This window comes from Anabrus simplex, chromosome 1 (genome assembly GCF_040414725.1).
Source record: "Anabrus simplex isolate iqAnaSimp1 chromosome 1, ASM4041472v1, whole genome shotgun sequence".
Taxonomy (NCBI): domain Eukaryota; kingdom Metazoa; phylum Arthropoda; class Insecta; order Orthoptera; family Tettigoniidae; genus Anabrus; species Anabrus simplex.
The window spans coordinates 912192599-912212025 of NC_090265.1; the positions used below are offsets into that span (position 1 = coordinate 912192599).

Consider the following 19427-nt stretch of genomic DNA (forward strand, 5'->3'; position numbering starts at 1 on the left):
AAATTGCTACTCAAATAATAGTGTTCTTAATTTGGTCATGTTAGTCCCATGTCTAGGAGATGAGAGAGGTTTTAATTGAAAGAAAATGACCAAGAGTTCATGGAATGCAAGGAGTCTACTGTACTACAAAGTTTTCAGCAGTCATTATATCCTGCAAAGCCTTTGGACCTTAGATCTGAGCTGAAACTTATCAGAAGAATGAACCCAAGCCATTAACCATTAATAATTGCTTTACTGATGATGAGTAACAGGCACATGTGCTGCTAGTTTGACACAACAGCCCACCTACTGTACTTTTCTTAGAGTTGACAGTTGCTTTGAAAAGAGTGCTGACTATAATTCAAACTCATGCAACCATGAATAAATATGGATAAAAATCTGCTTCACAGATATTCACAAAAATCTGCTAACAATATATAATTATATGGAATTTATACAATTCCACTCACATTGAGCAAATCAGAGACTTGTAGAAGATTTAATCATAATCATCATCATCCATCTTCCTTGTAGTGAAAAATTATTATACTTTAACCTTTAGTACTCTAAATTAATTCTTTGGTTTTTGCAGCAAGTTGGCCCAGAAGAGACCACCATGGTTGAATTACTCTGCAATTGTAACAATGCCAAGATCAAAAACATAAAAGAAGTCTACTACAAAAGTAAGCAAACATCTATAAGTATCATCACTGTTACTCTCAAACTATTGATAGATTTGTTATGGGAGATGATTACTGATGACTGGAGCAGTAATTATCTTTACCTGTGTAAATTCTTACTTTTTTTTTTTTTGAAGCAGTGGCAGCTGGTGGAATTTTTTGTTCTGATTTATCATTTTAGGTGACTTTCATTTTTTTTCATAAAAAGAAGACTGCTAATCAAAGACCTCTATTGGTAAACATAACTAATTACCGTATGCATTATGGGATCTGCTATAGGAAAATAGGATAGGTACAGTAATTGTTGGTACAGGAAAAATTGGTCTGGGTTCGTACTTGCAACAACAGCACCTGCTCTGAATATTGTTGTTGTAAGTCTAGCTTTAATTTATATTTTCCATTCTTTAAACAATCTTCCATGGCTCATTCAATGTGAATATAACTTTGTTCTATACATAGGCCTATAAAAGAAAAGAAAAATAGAATTACATAGTTTGCAGTCTTACTTAGTCTTTACTTTCTTTAATTACTGTTCTTAATGTTGTACTGGTACCTTTTCCTAACTAGGATGATGTTTTCACACAGTCAAGTCATTGGTGGCTGGTAACCACAAATTCTAAATTATCTTGCAAATGGCTCATTTGCAGATCCATGTTTACTAAGACTTTTCTGCTTCTAGTATTGTGTACTTACAGCTGTTTCAGTTTGCACCATTAATTATGATACATTCTGTATAAACTTACTTTTTGTGAAACACATTGTTTTGACAGTTCTGCAAAGCAGATATGAAACATTGCACATTGTCAGGCAGTATTTACCAGTTAGTCCAAGTTCACATTTTGTTATGGAACGTTCGTTTAATGATTTGTGCATTTGGTAGTTCATATTATTAAATAGGAACTTCATAGTGTGGAGGATTCATCATGCCAGTCTCATTCTTCAACGTTGGTGAGTTCTGCACTGACAAATGTGTTTAGTTAAATTTATTTCAATACACAGTCAAACCTTCTGCAGACACCATTAGTTCCATGGAAAAATGTTCATTACTAGAGGTGTCTGTTGAAACAAGGTTGTAAAATTTAATTGCATATTTGAATGACATCTACCTTAAATATAATCATACATCTTTATCTTGATTATTCTAAATAATTTCTAACTAAATATTTGCCTGGGAGGTATTATAAATATGCTAATTTTTCAGCCTTTACAAACATTACAGCTTTGGGAAGTATGGTAGTCATTCAGATGTGGGTGTAAATTTAGCACATTTTCTTTACTGCAATATTCTTGAAAAGAGAATAAAATCTGTTAAAAGGTTCCATTATGTTATCCCCATACTCGTGATCCAGCATGACATATATTCTTCATCTGTTTTAGAATCTCAACTTTCCGATTATTTGTAATTTCTTGCACTTTTTCTCGTAACATTCACCACCCACTCACATTTTTTTGGGCTTAAAAACACTTGAATCACTCATATAGGCTACCACCTTATTCATTTCTGTGAAAATTGACTCTCTCTTTCATTTTACTCTTTGATTCCTGTTTTCCTACCATGTTTATTCTTCATAACTGTTCATTTGAGTTTTTCTGCTTTTTAGTTTTTCAGAGCACTTTCTAACTGCAAGCCCTTTCGTACTTTCTGAAATTACATTTTTTCTTGTCTCGAGATCTAAACACGCTTGTCCCTTTTACTCGTGATTGCTGGGCGATTGAAATACCACAGTATCTGTCTCGGTAATTAGCACATGTAAGTCTCTTCCTTCTCAAGTTTAACTGAATTACCTGGCCTTGACCTTATCAGTGACATTCTGACTTATGAATAGCATGATACAAGTGAGGTTGGAAAATCCCTTGTTAACTTGTGAGTAAACAGTCACTGGCAGTATTCCCAGGCCACTGGAATTCTCAGAATGTACACTAATAGAAAGCAAGATGATCATAATGAAAGGTTTGGGAAAAGTCCTGTATAGAAGAATTAACTTCACAGTTGCTATAGCATTCCTATGTACAGTTCTTTCTCTCTTTTCCTTGGACTTGAAATAGTACAAACATTCAAAAGGAATTCCTGTATGTCTGCAGAATAGTTTTAAAAGAAGGGAAAACAGAGCTCGGTATAAAAGACGTGTCTTGGAACATGTAAAGTGTCCACTTAAGGCAAGTGAACGATACTAATGGGGATGTCTGCTGTCTGGAATTTGAAGTGTCTACTTAAATGAGGTTTATTTAACATGTGTCTTATGTAAAATAAAATCGGATCCATGGAAAACTGTCCATACAGAGAGGTGTCCGCTGAACACAGGCATCTGTAAGAGCAGGTTGATTATCTCCACAGATTTTTCTGTTTTGTAAAGTGTCCTACCTGTTGTATACAAATAACCGTTGACAAAAATATATGATTGTGTAGCCAAGTATAGTTATGGCATGTGGCACTGGCACAAACATTTTTATTTATACATAGTATAAACTTCTACAGTTTAACACTAACAATTTTATGTCATCCTTACTTGACTTCATGCTTCCTATACTGTCATCACCCATTTCCCTTCTGAACAAAGCCTGTAACTTTATACTGTATGTACAATTGCAGTTCAAGTGAAGGCCATCTGAGCATAGATCTCTAATCTCCTACCCACCCACCTACTAGGATCTACAAATCTCACATACCCATTCCACAGTCTCATTTAAATCATTAATCACCCTTCATTCAGTATCCCTCCTACACAGTATCCCACTGATAACAATTTTTGCTTCCTTAAATTTCTTCCCTGCTGCTGTAACCAAATCCCAAATATCCCCATCTATGTTAGTACCACCTTCTCCTTACCGTCCTCCCTCCCTTCTACATCCCTTAACACCTGCCTTATCCTAATTCCTGAATAACACTATACCCTGGTTCCCTTTCTTCCATATATTTTTCCCACATGCCTGACAATTGAGTTACCCATGACCAGAGCTTCAACCCCACCCTCATTAGATACCCTCCACTCCGGGTCTCCCTTAACTTCCCTGACACTTCAGAACAGACTACCTCCTCCCTTTTCTCCCTCTCACTACCCTGATTCACCTCTCTCTTCCAATCCTCTACTCTAAGTTTCCCTTTACTACCAGTCCTCTTGCCCTGCTCTGCAACACTTCCCTGATTTCCATTTTTCCTCTGCTGATCTACTTACAATGACTCTTACCAATTCCTCACTGATACCTCTCCTGGGCTCACTGCCCGAAGAAAACCCTTAGGCCTTGTTTTCCTTGACATTAAGGCATTAGCCCACTTGTCTTCTACAACATCTTTCCTTTCTTTTCCTCCCACTTGCCTACCGACCGTATCCTTTACTTTGATTGAGAGAGACTGTCCTCCATTGCAAGTCTAATTATCTCCCTCAATTCCCTCATCCTCTGCAGTTTCCACTCACACCCACAGTCCTTACACCGACCTCTCTCAGCCATTCTTATATCTCTTCAAAGAAATGTAAAACAGTACGGAAATATCAACAGAAGTAAAATCAATCAATCAATACTGATCTGCATTTAGGGCAGTCGCCCAGGTGGCATATTCCCTATCTGTTGTTTTTCTAGCGTTTTCTTAAATGATTTCAAAGAAATTGGAAATTTATTGAACATCTTCTGTGGTTATTCCAATCTCTAACTCACCTTCCTATAAATGAATATTTCCTCTTGAATTCCAACTTTATCTTCATATTGTGATCTTTCCTACTTTTAAAGACACCACTCAAACTTATTTGTTTACTATTGTCATTCCACGCCATCTCTCCGCTGACAGCTCGAAACATACCACATATTAGTATTATACATTTACTCATTCGGAACAAATATTTCAAGTTCCCTATGGGAATCAACATCTTTATCATCTGATGGCCAGGCAGGCATCAGTTTTTGAAAGTGAAACGGGGTCTCTCATAGTGCGTTGGCACTGCCAGTGGCTCCAAGTAGCCTACGCAGTGGCCTCCACTGTATGCACTAGCCATGCATCTTGGTGGGTGTGCTACTTACCAACTGATGAGTCCAACATAGCACACTGGGGCGAAATGCTGGCAACCAGGAATGAGCTGGAAAATTTATAATGCCCAATAACGGACCAACTATATTGGTATTACATACCACATAGTCAGGCAGCTCGTCTTCTTTCTCCCAAGTCTTCCCAGCCCAAACTTTGCAACATTTTTGTAACGCTACTCTTTTGTTGGAAATCACCCAAAACAAATCAAGCTGCTTTTCTTTGGATTTTTTCCAGTTCTTGAATCAAGTAATCCTGGTGAGGGCCCCATACACTGGAATCATACTCTAGTTGGGGTCTTACCAGAGACTTATATGCCCTCTCCTTTACATCCTTACTACAACCCCTAAACATCCTCATCACCATGTGCAGAGATCTAAACCCTATACTTACAATCCCATTTATGTGATTACCCCAATGAAGATCTTTCCTTATATTAACACCTAGATACTTACAATGATCCCCAAAAGGAACTTTCACCCCATCAACACAGTAATTAAAACTGAGAGGACTTTTCCTATTTATGAAACTCACAATGTGACTTTTAACCCTGTTTATCATCATACCATTGCCTGCTGTCCATCTCACAACATTATCGAGGGCATTTTGCAGTTGCCCACAATCTTGTAACTTATTTATTACTCTGTACAGAATAACATCATCTGCAAAAAACCTTATCTCTGATTCCACTTCTTCACTTATATCATTGATATATATAAGAAAACATAAAGGTCCAATAATACTGCCTTGAGGAATTCCCCTCTTAATTATTACAGGGTCAGATAAAGCTTCACCTACTCTAATTCTCTGAGATCTATTTTCTAGAAATATACCAACCCATTCAGGCACTCTTTTGTCTAGTCCAATTGCACTCATTTTTGCCAGTAGTCTCCCATGATCCACCCTATCAAATGTTTTAGACATGTCAATCGCGATACAGTCCATTTGACCTCCTGAATCCAATATATCTGCTATATCTTGCTGGAATCCTACAAGTTAAGGTTCAGTGGAATAACCTTTCCTAAACCCAAACTGCCTTCTACCAGTTATTAATTTTGCAAACATGCCTAATATAATCAGAAAGAATGCCTTCCCAAAGCTTACATGCAATGCATGTCAAACTTACTGGCCTGTAATTTTCAGCTTTACGTCTATCACCCTTTCCTTTATACACAAAGGCTACTACAGCAAATCTCCATTCATTTGGTATATCTCCTTCATGCAAACAATAATCAAATAGGTGATTCAGATATGGTACTATATCCCAACCCATTGTCTTTAGTATATCCCAAGAAATCTTATCAATTCCAGCCGTTTTTCTAGTTTTCAACTTTTTTATCTTATTGTAAATTTCATTGTTATCAAACATAATACTTCTTTAGCATTAGTCACCTCCTCTATCTGGACATTATCCTAGAAACCAACCATCTTTAGATACTGCTGACTGAATACTACCTTTTGAAGATCCTCACATACACACTCCCCTTGTTCATTAATGATTCCTGGAATGTCCTTCTTGGAACCTGTTTCTGCCTTAAAGTACCTATACATACCCTTCCATTTTTCACTAAAATTTGTATGACTGCCAATTATGCTTGCCATCATGTTATCTTAGCAGACTTCTTTGCTAGATTCAATTTCTTAGTAAGTTCCTTCAATTTCTCCTTACTTCCACAGCCATTTCTAACTCTATTTCTTTCCAATCTGCACCTCCTTCGTAGTCTCTTTATTTCTCTGTTATAATAAGGTGGGTCTTTACCACTCCTTACCACCTTTAAAGGTACAAACCTGTTTTCACATTCCTCAGCAATTGCTTTAAACCCATCCCAGAGTCTATTTACATTTTTCTCTATGAATAGAAGTAGGTATATATGTCAGCCAAAGGGAATAATGTATACAGTGCTTTTCAGTTGGCTCTGTAGAAGTCATCAGGTATAAAGTTTCCAAGTTTTAAATATGTTCAAACCCTCCTTTGATATCCATTGTGCTCCACCACATTTTCAAACCACCAGCTGCCACTGACCAGCAGATAATCTGCAGTTAAACTTAAGGCAGCAAGTTGACTATCTAATAATTATTTTTAATTTGTATAATGAAAGGCAAACCATCTTTCCTCTGCAGCTTCCTTATGCATATGTTTCAGATAACTCCACTAACCTGCTGTTTTAGAAATGTCTTTTCAAGGGATTTCTTTTCAATGTTATAATAATACTTATTATTTTCTTAAGCTGACATTGACAGTAATAGGGTTCAAATATATGATTCTTTTATTAATACTTCACTAGCTCTCTTCATTCACAGGCTTCCAGGAAATTTCATCTTAAAATTAAATAACAAAAATTGGGAGGTCGGTGGATGCAGAGTGGATCTCGGCCCAGATGTGGCCACGGCTGGTCCGTGGTCCAACAGCTCTGCACTCCGACCAGCCAACCAAGCAAAGGAGGAGTGGCCACAGCTCCACCGTGGCTCTACGCCTCTGCATTCAGGAGACAGGACAGGGCTGGACCTCATGGCTGACCCCAACCGTCGGCTCCCTGAGAATGGTTTTCCTTGGTTTTCCATTATCCTGAACTAAGGCAAATGCCAGGACAGTTCTTAGTATAGGCCACGGCCGCCAATCCCCTTACCTTCTTCGAGTATCTCCTTCACCGTAACAAATCTCCCGACCTGAGAGATGGCATCACTGCCTAAGAGGCCCGCCTCCCCCTTCAGGAGAGGAATGAAAACATTTTAGCAGTAGTAGTAGTGGAAAAAATTGGATTACAAAAAGTCAGATATTTCTACAGTTAAATTTGAAAAACACATTTTAGAAAAGAAATAGGATCCTCAATTAACAACCACTGATCTGCATTTAGGGCTGTCACCCAGGTGGCAAATTCTCTATCAGTTGTTTACCTAGGCTTTTCTTAAATGATTTTACAGAATGGAAATTGTTTTCAATTTTTTAATACATGTTTATTATTATTAGTTCAATAGCATAAATGGATCAATGGATAAATGGATCAATAGCATAAATTAATTCCAAAATTTGAACATCAACTGAAAGTTGTTAGCGTTCTGTTTATTAAAAATAAAAAATAATAGTAACAATAATAATAATGATGATAATAATGTCTATTTGTCCATTTCAGATATATAGAGCATATATAGTATAGTAAAAATTATAGGATGGGGGGAAATTGACAATGTTTGCATAGAGGTAGTGTTACAACTAAATCTCTATCATTGTCTCATAACATCAAGCAATTATTCATGTTGATCACAGAATATGGACGAGATTTGGACTCGGTTGTGAAACAGAAGCCCAACAGTGATTTTCAGCGGCTTTCAAGACTTCTGCTCATCACAGATAGGGATGAATCTCCAGATGTAAACTTGGAGTTGGCACGTAAAGATGCTGAGGTGAGATACATAGTTGCTGGCTGTAAATTATTTTAATATTTTAGTCTGTACCAAACAGCTGAAAAGCAATGTACATCATAATTTCACTATGATTCTTATTTGTTTTAAAAATCCAAACATTCAGTTTCTCTTCTAATTGGATACCAGCTTTAGAGCTACTTCCAGCAGGTGGTCACGCTGCTCCTAACATGGAGTACAGATGCCTTTTGTAGCTGCCCCTAACCTGGGATCAGATGGTATTCGATGGGTGCCAGTGTCATTTCATACACTGAGTGGACTATCACTCCACCTAAGGGAACTCATACACCTGAAGCCAGTTGTCACCTTACCTCAGGGGATCGGTTTATTTACTGCTGCCTGACACTCGGCAATGAGACACTGGCTGTACGGTCTACTCATTACCCTAGAGGGATAACCAGCCAGACAGAATGGATATTTCTAACCATGTGTTATTCTTGCTGGAGGATCCCATCCAACTTGGGGAAGACAGTCAGCATGTATGAGAATTCCAGTTTTGCCATACAAATGGAACCCTTTTCTGCCAGTGCACCTCTGATACCACCACTGTAGCTTGTTGACTGGCCCTCATACACCTTTGTAGCTGACATTTATCACTCACATCAGCGGTGCATGGTGCTCCCCAGTTTCCACGTCAGAATTCACAATGATGCCATTTATCCTTCGCAATACATTTTCACTACAGCAATATGTAACAGTTTTCAAAAAATCATCCCTTTTATCTCTTTTATCACTACACCAACAAGTGATATGCATGTCTTGAAATTTACATACCCATCATGCCACCTCACAACATATACCTCCATAGACTACACATTTATGACAAAAGATGTAGGAAGTGGTTATAATATATCATGAAAAAACTGTGTATATGGTAGATATATAGATGTCATGCTTGAGAATATACGAGTGAACATGAACAAATTTGCACTAAATTTGATATAATACTAGAGACTATTAGAGTGAAAAGAGTGTGTCATCTCATCTTCTGCATGATATGCCATTATATTCTCCATGCTGGATAACGAAAAATAAAAGTGAAAAGTGTTTTTTTTTAGATAAGGATGGAGGAAATCTAATTAGGAAATTACAACTCAAAAAAGGAAATTTGATATTATGTATCCATCAATTAGAGAGGAAGATGAGTATGAAATGAGGACATAGTTATTGCATTATTTTCATTTCTTATGATATTCATTCATGGCAGTGAATCCTATATGGATAACAACAGTCAATATGCCCTTTGATACAGTACTGTGTAATGAAGTAAAGATAATGCTCGTTTGACAAATATTGTGGGTTTTTCATTTAAAAGCAGTGCTCTATGATAGGAGTTGTAAAGGGCAGCGAAGATTGGCAGGGATGATGGTAAATCAAAATGTCCTTCATTGTACATATTCTTCTCCTGTGAGATAACCACTGAATTCTTGCTGTATTTTCGTAAATCAATATGTAAGAAATCATGATTCAAAATCAATATTGTTGCACCTGCAAAAACTGCCATGTGATTTCAGCTTAAAACTTTGGTCGGCATGATTCTGTCATTTAAGGCAATGCGTGTGTGAAAATCCTAAAATATACAATTTTCACCCTTTTACCTTGGAATTTTGATCTTTTCATTTCACTATCAATATAATACAACATACAAAGTTTCAAGTTTCTATCAGCAAGAGTTTTTGAGATATTAAAAAATTTAACAACATTTTAAAATTTTTCAACATAGTGTATTTATAAAATACTCCTCAGGTCAAATGGCTCCACATATCTGGCTGAAAATTTTACCTCAGTTTTAAAATACTAATATAAAAGAAGTGATGTGTGGGTTTTGACAAATTTTAATTACACTAAAAGAAAAAATATTTCACAGGCAAAATAGAATAGATAAAATGTTACCAAGAATACATATAATAAAAGGTGTCTCTCAATAGCAACCAAATTGAAACACTAGAAAACAGTCACCAGTCACAAATTACATATGCATGTGAAACATTATTCAAAACAACAAGCACAGTTGCGATAGAGTACTCAAGTTAGAAAGGAGAATAGTAAGAACCTGTTTAAATAAAAATTATCAAGTAAACAGAGTCCGGATACTAGCTTCCAATGAGACAGTTTACAAAGAAATAGAACCTGTGACTGGCACTATGAAAAAGAAATGAATATCATTCTTAGGGCATCTAATACGGTCATCAGAAAATAGAATCAGTAGAAAAATAATAGAAAAATTATGGAAGAATAAGAATAAGAATAAGAATAATATTAGATGGATCACAGAACTTAAAGAAGACATGAGAGAGTTGCATATTACAATAGAAAATTTAAAATACAAAACAAATACACTCAATATATTGAAAGATAAACACACTAGACTACAGACAAAAATCAACAAGCAGAGAATAGGAAGAGTGATTCCAGAAGCAGAAAGAAAATTATGTTCAGAAAGGATGAAACAGTATTGGGCTGACAAAAAGAAGAAAAACCTCCATAAACCTGACTAAGTAGTCCTTTGTTAGCTAAAAAATTAAAATAAATAAATAGGCATAACTCAATTTTTATATTTTATGATGATCATGATGCAAAAATAATTGCTCCTGAACTATTACATATATTCTAAAATTTGCACATGAAATTTTTAAACTGTGGTATCCAAAACGTCCGCCTCTGTGGTGTAGTGGTTAGCGTGATTAGCTGCCACCCCCGGAGGCCCGGGTTCGATTCCCGGCTCTGCCACGAAATTTGGAAAGTGGTACGAGGGCTGGAACGGGGTCCACTCAGCCTCGGGAGGTCAACTGAGTAGAGGTGGGTTCGATTCCCACCTCAGCCATCCTGGAAGTGGTTTTCCGTGGTTTCCCACTTCTCCTCCAGGCGAATGCCGGGATGGTACCTAACTTAAGGCCACGGCCGCTTCCTTCCCTCTTCCTTGCCTATCCCTTCCAATCTTCCCATCCCTCCACAAGGCCCCTGTTCAGCATAGCAGGTGAGGCCGCCTGGGCGAGGTACTGGTCATACTCCCCAGTTGTATCCCCCAACCAAGAGTCTGAAGCTCCAGGACACTGCCCTTGAGGCGGTAGAGGTGGGATCCCTTGCTAAGTCTGAGGGAAAAACCGAACCTGGAGGGTAAACAGATGATGATGATGATGATGATGTATCCAAAACTATCCTGAGAGTTTCAAGTAGATTGGTTGAAAATCATGGCATGAGAAGCATTTTGAATCTTGAAAATGCTGGGAAAAAAATTCTGAGAAAAATGAGATTGAAATTTTAGAGATGAATCTAATTGACTTAAAACTCCACAACATCATATATTGGACCCTTTTCTGCCTTCTTTCTGGTCTCACTAACAGTTTTTGAGAGTTTTAGTTTCTTTCGGACTGTTTTGTACCCTTGTTGTCCAGACACTCCACTGTGGTCAAGTCTACGCTTGTCCCTCATTACACTAATTTTCTGTCCTGAGCTGCTAACTTAACACCCCTAACACGAGCTTTTAGTTTCTTACTTGCTTCACAAGCCATGATGAATTCAGCAATTGCTGATGTTACAGCAATCTCCAGTTTTTTCTTCGACACCAACACTTCCTTTGGGCACTTAGAACGTGATGATGGAACTCTGGCACAAGAAGAGGGAGAAATTAAACAAGAACTCAAGATCTATTTCGAAAAGCTGCTGAATGGAGATACAGAAAACATAACAATGGATAGAGGAGAGCCAAGTTGAGGAACCACAACTGAACCACCAATTACATAGCTTGAGTTTGAAAATGCGCTCAAGAAAGGAAAGGCAGTGGGCATAGATGATCTAAGTGCAGGTATGCTGAAAGCGGCGGGAATTCCAGGAATCCAGTGGCTCTACAGACTGCTGAACAAGATATGGGAGGAAAATACTATTCCTGAGGACTGGAACATGGGCATCGTTGTACCTCAGTTCAAGAAAGGAAACCAACGAAAATGTACTAATTATCGTGGTATCATACTACTGTCTCATGTCCTGAAATTATTGGAAAAAATAATAGAGACCAGAATCAGAGATATTGTTGAACCAATTTTGGAAGAAGAGCAGTATGGTTTTAGACCAGAAGGTCAACTACAGACCTTATATTTGCAATTAGGATGCTAGTGGAAAAATACTGGGAGAAGAACAAGCCTTTATTTCTAATATTTTTGCATATTGAGAAAGCCTACGACAGTGTACCAAGGGGAAGAATTTGGCAATGCATGCAAGAACTTTAAGTGCGAGACAGCCTCATAGACAAAGTGAAAATGTTGTATAGTGGGAACTGAAGTTGTATTCAAGTAGGACGTGGTTTGTCGGACTGGTTTGAAACAAAGAGAGTAGTGTAGCAGGGCAGCTCATTGTCACCACTTCTATTTATTATTGTGATGGATGTAGTAATGAAATCTGTTAAAAGGAAAGAACACGGAGATATCAAAGCCTTCACATTTGCAGATGATGTTGCAATCTGGAGTGACTCAGAAGAGGAATTGGGAGAGAGAATGCAAAGCTGGAATGAGGAGTTTAAGAAATATGGCTTAAACATCAGTAAGACCAAGAGGGTGGAGATGAAATTATATGGGGAAGGAGCAGAACCAATAGTCATGTTAAATGAAGCCCAACTGGACAGCGTTCCAGTTTTCAAATACTTGGGTAGTGTTCTATCAAATGACAACCTAGCAAAACATGAGGTGAACAATTGAATCAATAAGGCAACACAATTTTACCACCAGGTAAGACACCTGCTGTGGGATGAGCAAATACCTATGAAAACAAAAATGACATTATACAAGTCCTATTATATGCCAATTCTTACATACAGTCTTGAAACCACAACACTGAGCAATAGAGATAATTCCAAACTCCAGGCAGCTGAAATGAAATTCCTACTCACTATGATCCCGGAAAGATAAGATAAGGAATTAAAAAATTAGAGAAGTAGGAATAGATGATTCTCTCCTCAATAAGATTCAGATATCAATAAAGTGGTTTGGTCACATGAAGAGGATGCCAGTTAAGAGAACTGCAAGGAAGGAAATTTGATAGAAAAGTAGAAGGAAAATGACCCGTGGGAAGAACACGAAGGAAATGGATAGATTTAGTTAAGAACGATGTACTGCAGAGAGGTCACGATTGGGATAAGTTGGTGGAGGAGGAATGGTACAAGGACAGGATGAGATGGAGGAGGCTCATATACCACACCCAGGAAACTGGAGATGGTTTAGGATGATGATGATGATGATGATGATGATGATGACTTAGTCCAAATTCCACTATGCAATGATTCATTGGCATTCTGTGTTTCACCTACTGTGCAGCACTCTAAAACCTCACTCGAAGCAAGTCTTTGATACACACGTATTATTTTACATACTACCTTCATGTTGCAACTGTCATGTTTTGGTGAATCTATGAAAAACAAACTAAAAGATATTTATGAGAATAGTGACAATGTGAGGCAACGCCCACTTGCTCAGAGTAATTTAAATGGTCGCTAAGGGCTTTAAGTGGTTGATATTTAAATTAAACAAAGCGCAAAAAGAAAGTACAAGGTATTGAGGCCCATTTGGCCAGGGTTCGATGTCTCCACATCTCCAAGGCTCAGATTACCTGAATGGATGTATGGACAACGACCCCCTTTGAGAGGCCGTGTGCGGTCTGTACTCACTTTCCTCCACTGTATCTTCCGGCTCCTTCAGGTGGTGGAACGTCCTTGGCTAAAAAGATCTTAATCCACCTTAAAGGTCTACAATGCAGAGGAAGATATAGGAATGCTACATTTACCGCAAATCAGTAGGCATCAATTTTCTATTACGAGCTTTGATTGACCTCATTATGGCAAAATTATCATGAAATAAACAAACACTATTCAAGAACACAATGGACAAAACCCTGTACATAAATAAGTCATAACAACTTCAAAGTTTGCGGTGAAATTTCGCTTTAAAATTTTAAAAATATATTTTCACAAGATAAGACGTTCATTTCCTCTTTTTAAGTTTCCCCCACATAAGTCTTCTACCATGATTGACCATATTAATAACTTCAACTATTTTGTAGTCATTAGTGAATATGTACACAAAGAAACTAGTACATAATTACTTCACTTTCGAACAATGCAGTGACATTATACATAAAACACAAATTCTATGAGACACACTGGGAGTGGCTGACTATTCTACAAAACAAAAAGAAATCACCAAAACAAATGATGGAAAACATATCACAGACAATAAAACACGATTTTGGGCCCAGGACTCAAACCCAAAACTCCACAAGCAAAAGACAGAGAACGACCATAGGACTGAACCTATGTCAAAACTAAGACACAAAACACTTACAAACAACTACAGTATATAGATATAATTTCCTTCATAAGAATATATACAAAGAAAACACTCAAGATACGTGACTATAGTGCCAGGAACCATTGTGTGTGGTGATGTCCCTGGTTTGCATTGGAATCGAACCAGCATTCTCCTGGTTATCATGGAAGGCACTTGAAAACCCTGTCTAAAGGATGTTATCTAAGGATCATAATCCTTCCCAATATTATTACTTAGATCTAATTCTTTACTTGACATATCGGTGACAACTGACACAGAATAAATTAAATAGCTTGTTTTCTGATCTTGGGACATAGAACATATTCTTACAACTGGTGAATGGTTAGTAGAGGAAAAGAAAATGCCATTAACACAGGCCTATGGAAAACACTCACCTCTACCCCTCATAAATTCGTCGGTGCTGTTGCCAGACGACACCGCCTCACTCCCCAGTCAGCTGAGATTCTCTTTCTTCTTAAAATTCCTCATCTACAAATGAGTACTCTGGCTTCTAAACAAATCACAGACATTCTGTCCTTTACAAAACATGAGGGAAACATATCTTATCAAATTCAACGCAAAGCCTCATGCTATTTTCTAGCATACAATACATACAATAACTCAATTATGCTTCCATATCAGGCTAATCCACTCACTTCAAACTAACAATTCACATTAAATGCATTCCTTGGTTCATGTCCTGTAGAATGCAACTCAACAATGTCCTATTCTCTTAATTTTCTATGTCACCAATCAACTCAAAATTGCTCAAATTAACTAGGTAACTTTAAAACTCTATGCATTTACTTTACACACGATAATCAACACAAGAAACCCTAGCTACACATAAGGGGTATGAGGTTCAACTCCGGGCTGTACACACTTCACAAGATGAAGCACAGTCACGTTCTTATAAAAACAAAACATGCAAATTTACCTCTATTAAACGGAGTGCTTGTTTCACCTGTACATTATTAAAAATTACATGCATTACAGAAAAGACATGCAGTTCCCACACTATCGACAATTCCCTAAGAACTTCACTAACTGGACAGTATACACAAATAACGCTATCTTTCCCAATCTCACCTCTCCATTACTATATCTAGCTATTCCCTGTCTTACTTAAGAAAGATAACCTTTAATTAATTTCACCTAAGAAAATTATAATGACATGCAAATATCCCTAATTGTAGCTCACTCCAGCGGTCTCCCTAACAAAAATTTCTGGGCTTATTTACAAAGCTGTGCTTTGTGCATTCAACTAATTCTATAAAAGTAATATTTGTGGTCTACGTATGTGGGTGATAGAGTTGTCCATTGTCCGAGCTGATGGAAAACTCATGGATAGGTTTACACACCTATCAAAGCTGTGCTGTAAACTTGGATGTCATTCCTGGGTTCAGTCCTCGGTTGATGCTCCATCCTGTTGATCATCGTCCCTAGTGTAACTGCTACTAAAGATGAATACTCCTTTTAAAACACTTATTCTGGAAAAACAGCATCAATCTTCTTAAGTATATGGAATACACACCTTCCCAGCACTGATTATGCTTTCATAAACTTATTCTCACTACTAGAACTTCAATTGTGTTTCTCTGTTATAATTTCTTCCCTTTTCCTTCTAGGCTGAACTTTTAATCTCTATATTCATGATCAAAACACGGTGTGCATTGGATTAATGTTTATAATTCGTGAACTTTTGATATTTCTAAAGCACAAATCCCAAACAGAAAGTACAATCTGATTCCCACTATGCCTTATGCCTTGCTCACATGAGTGTCTTGAACACACAGTGTCTAATTACGAATCACGTTTCTTTAAGATTTTAAATTCAATAACTTCCCAGATTTTCACATCGCTTTCAGCACTGTTTCTATCATTCATCTCACCACAACTGTCTTGCGCACAAAGGAATATTTATGCCACTGCCTGACACATCTGAACACATGGGCACTAATTCATCAACTGTCTGGTGGTCTCCCTATTCGTCTCTTAAATATGCACGCCCCAAACCATGCAAATGCCACCCTAGACTCCCCACAATAATTTTCATTATGGGTAACCTAGTGGTTATACTATATCGGTGATATGGTGAAAGTGTAGTTCAAGACCTCTTATGACCAGCTGTCACATGCAGAAAGTACTCCAATCATTCATTAAATTAATATCTTCATTAGCATAGTCATGCTTCTTTTGACATGCCCTCTATGCATCTGGTATCATAGCTAGAATCATGACGTAGCCTCTGGTCTGCCGCACATATTGAGTAATACGAAATTACAATAACTCTTTATAATTTTCCTTGAAGTCTAAAATGCTCACATATGATTTGCCCATCTTTTACGCAGTAATTAATGCAGTAATCCCAAAATATCCTATCTTAAATCAAGTTAGTAAGTGGCACTCACTGCATTTTGGCCATTTTTAGTGGGCGAAGCAATTCAAATTTCATCTTCCCACTCTGTATTCTGAACTGTGTGCCAATTTTCTTAGCACCCTAATGCCAAAAATTGGGTGAGGCTCAGCACCACAAAGTCGGTGTTCATGTTGCACAATTGAAAGTATAAAGAAACTGGAACACATCTTGAATCCTTTGTCCCATTCCCTATACTGTTATAGTATTAACATAATAAAAATCCAAAATTGGAGTTTCTGCATCATTCTCACCAAATTTCACTGATACATTGCCTTAAGATTTAATATTGTGCATGTATATTCAAAGAACTCTTACTCTTGATGATGTATGTGTTGCAGGTTAGTATTTCTGTATTAACACATAGCGTTTTTTCCATGCACAAGCCCCCACCAAGCTCATCCCTGCTTCCCAGCTTTATCAGGAGGGTGGGGTCAAACTCTAAATGAGGGGCCATTTTGATGTGGAAAAATGTAGGATACAAAAAAAGCCAGACAAACACAGGAAAAAGGGAAACACAAGAAGATAAAGATGACTACAGGTGGTAAAAGATTAGGAACAAAAAAGGAGAAAAGGAACCAAACTGGTTAAAATTAATAGTAAAACATTGTCTATACAGATGTTGGCAACAGCAGGAGTTGGCGTGAGGTATGGGATGGATGATGTTGTCATTGCATCCTTACTACGCCAACGCAGTTATGCCCATTTGAGAGAGATGTTTGAGCAGTACCACATCATCAGTGGACGTGAAATTGCAGACAGCATCAGGACTGACTTCAGTGGTGGACTACGTAATGGTCTGATTGTTCTTTGTAAGTATGTAACAGTCCAGCTCCATGGCTAGATGGTTGGCGTGCTGGCCTTCGGTCACAGGAGTCCTGGGTTCGATTCCCGGCAGGGTCGGGAATTTTAACCATCATTGGTTAATTTCGCTGGCACGGGGGCTGGGTGTATGTGTCGTCTTCATCATAATTTCATCCTCATCACAACGTGTAGGTTGCCTATGGGCGTCGAATCAAAAGACCTGCATCTGGCGAGCTGAACATGTCCTCGGACACTCCTGGCAGTAAAAGCCATACGCCATTTCAATTCAGTATGCATCTAAAGAACTTACATAGTCTTTAACTGTTTATCATCATTTTGTAATTACTTTGCTTTCTTACTGGTCTTTTTCCCAATTTATTGCAGTTGGCACGTGATGTAGATATAACCACATGCGGAGGTATGCATTCACTATTGTTTTTTTCCTTTTGTGGTTGCTAGTTGTATGTAGATGAGGAAAATGTATTAAGATGAACACAAATGCCCAGTCCTTGAGCTAGAGGAATGGAGCCAGCCTAGCCAGGATTGAACCCAGGGGCCTCTGACCTGAAGGTCACTAAACTGATAATTCAGCCGAGGAACCAGACACTATTATTGTTGTTGTTATTATTATTATTATTATTATTATTAAAATGTTAGCTTCTCATTGTGTAAAAAAGGAAAGAAAAAAAAGGATATGGAGTTGACATTATGACTGAACAGCAGAATAATGTACGATAGTCATTTGTTCCCAAAATGACATGAAGTTATAAATCAGTTTCTGTTTAATTTTCCCATGGTTGAGCATCGTACCTCTCACAAAACATTACATATTGGAGAAACAGTCATTATTCTATATGTCATACAGGTTAGGATATGTTATTGTTTACAAGTTGTTACACAAAGAAGGAAGATGAAGGAACTAATTGTCCTACTAAATTTATCTTCCAGCATAGTATGTCTTTTAGCAATGCCTCTAAAACCATATAACCTGAAGTTACTATTATTACTTCCATTTGGTTCTGGCAAACAAATACTCGCCAGATATCCTTCCTGCCATGCGTCCCCAATCTGGAGGACTTAGGGTTTCTGATCAAGGTCACCTTCCATTAGTAAGGCTGCTGCCACCACAGCTGATGGGTAGTGATGGGCAGTCTAAGACGAGGTCTCGAGATTTATCGAGACTAGCGCAGGCACTATTTCTCACGAGAAATTTCAAGAGATCTCGAGAGTGTTGCCCTGCATTGTGTGGTGAGCAGCGTATCGTAGGCCTACAGGTAAACGGAGCTTTATGTTGTTTGTGCCGAGTATGCGAATAGCCAACCACGGGCCTTCTCCATTCCGTAAACATGTGTCAACAAGCAACTAGGACGTTCGTTTCTGTCATTTCTACCGAGGTTTATTTTGACACAGTATAACATAATTATAAAGGATACGCATTCTGGCATTGTATGCAGCGGTACATACACGAATGAGTAGGCTAAGTACAGAAACTGGTGGCTTCTGTAGGTACACATACCTGAATTCTAGAGACGTGCATTATTCAAACTTGTGACTGGGTAAGATGCACCTAGCTGCACATGGAACCACCATTACGCATGAGTGAAATGTTTAATCTTAAATACCTGAGTTTGCTCTAATTCTTTTGACAGGTAGGTGTACATCGTTTTCAGACCCGACATTCAATATCATATGACCACTGCTTGAGTTTACCGATGTTTTGGTGAAGAAGGAAATAATTCCTTATAATGTTTTCGAGTATTCGCGTCATAATTGGGTACTTCGGTATATGATGGTGCAAT

At 37.8% G+C, this 19427-nt stretch overlaps 1 protein-coding gene across 1 annotated transcript in view; it reads left to right on the forward strand.

Moving 5' to 3' along the window:
• Positions 1-19427, forward strand: part of LOC136874719 (annexin-B12) — a 118312-nt gene that overhangs the window by 86870 nt on the left and 12015 nt on the right. Inside the window, exons 4-6 of the mRNA XM_067148382.2 lie at positions 572-662; positions 7940-8076; positions 17444-17636. Coding sequence (XP_067004483.2) covers positions 572-662; positions 7940-8076; positions 17444-17636 — 421 coding nt within the window. The remainder of the gene's footprint in view (positions 1-571; positions 663-7939; positions 8077-17443; positions 17637-19427) is intronic.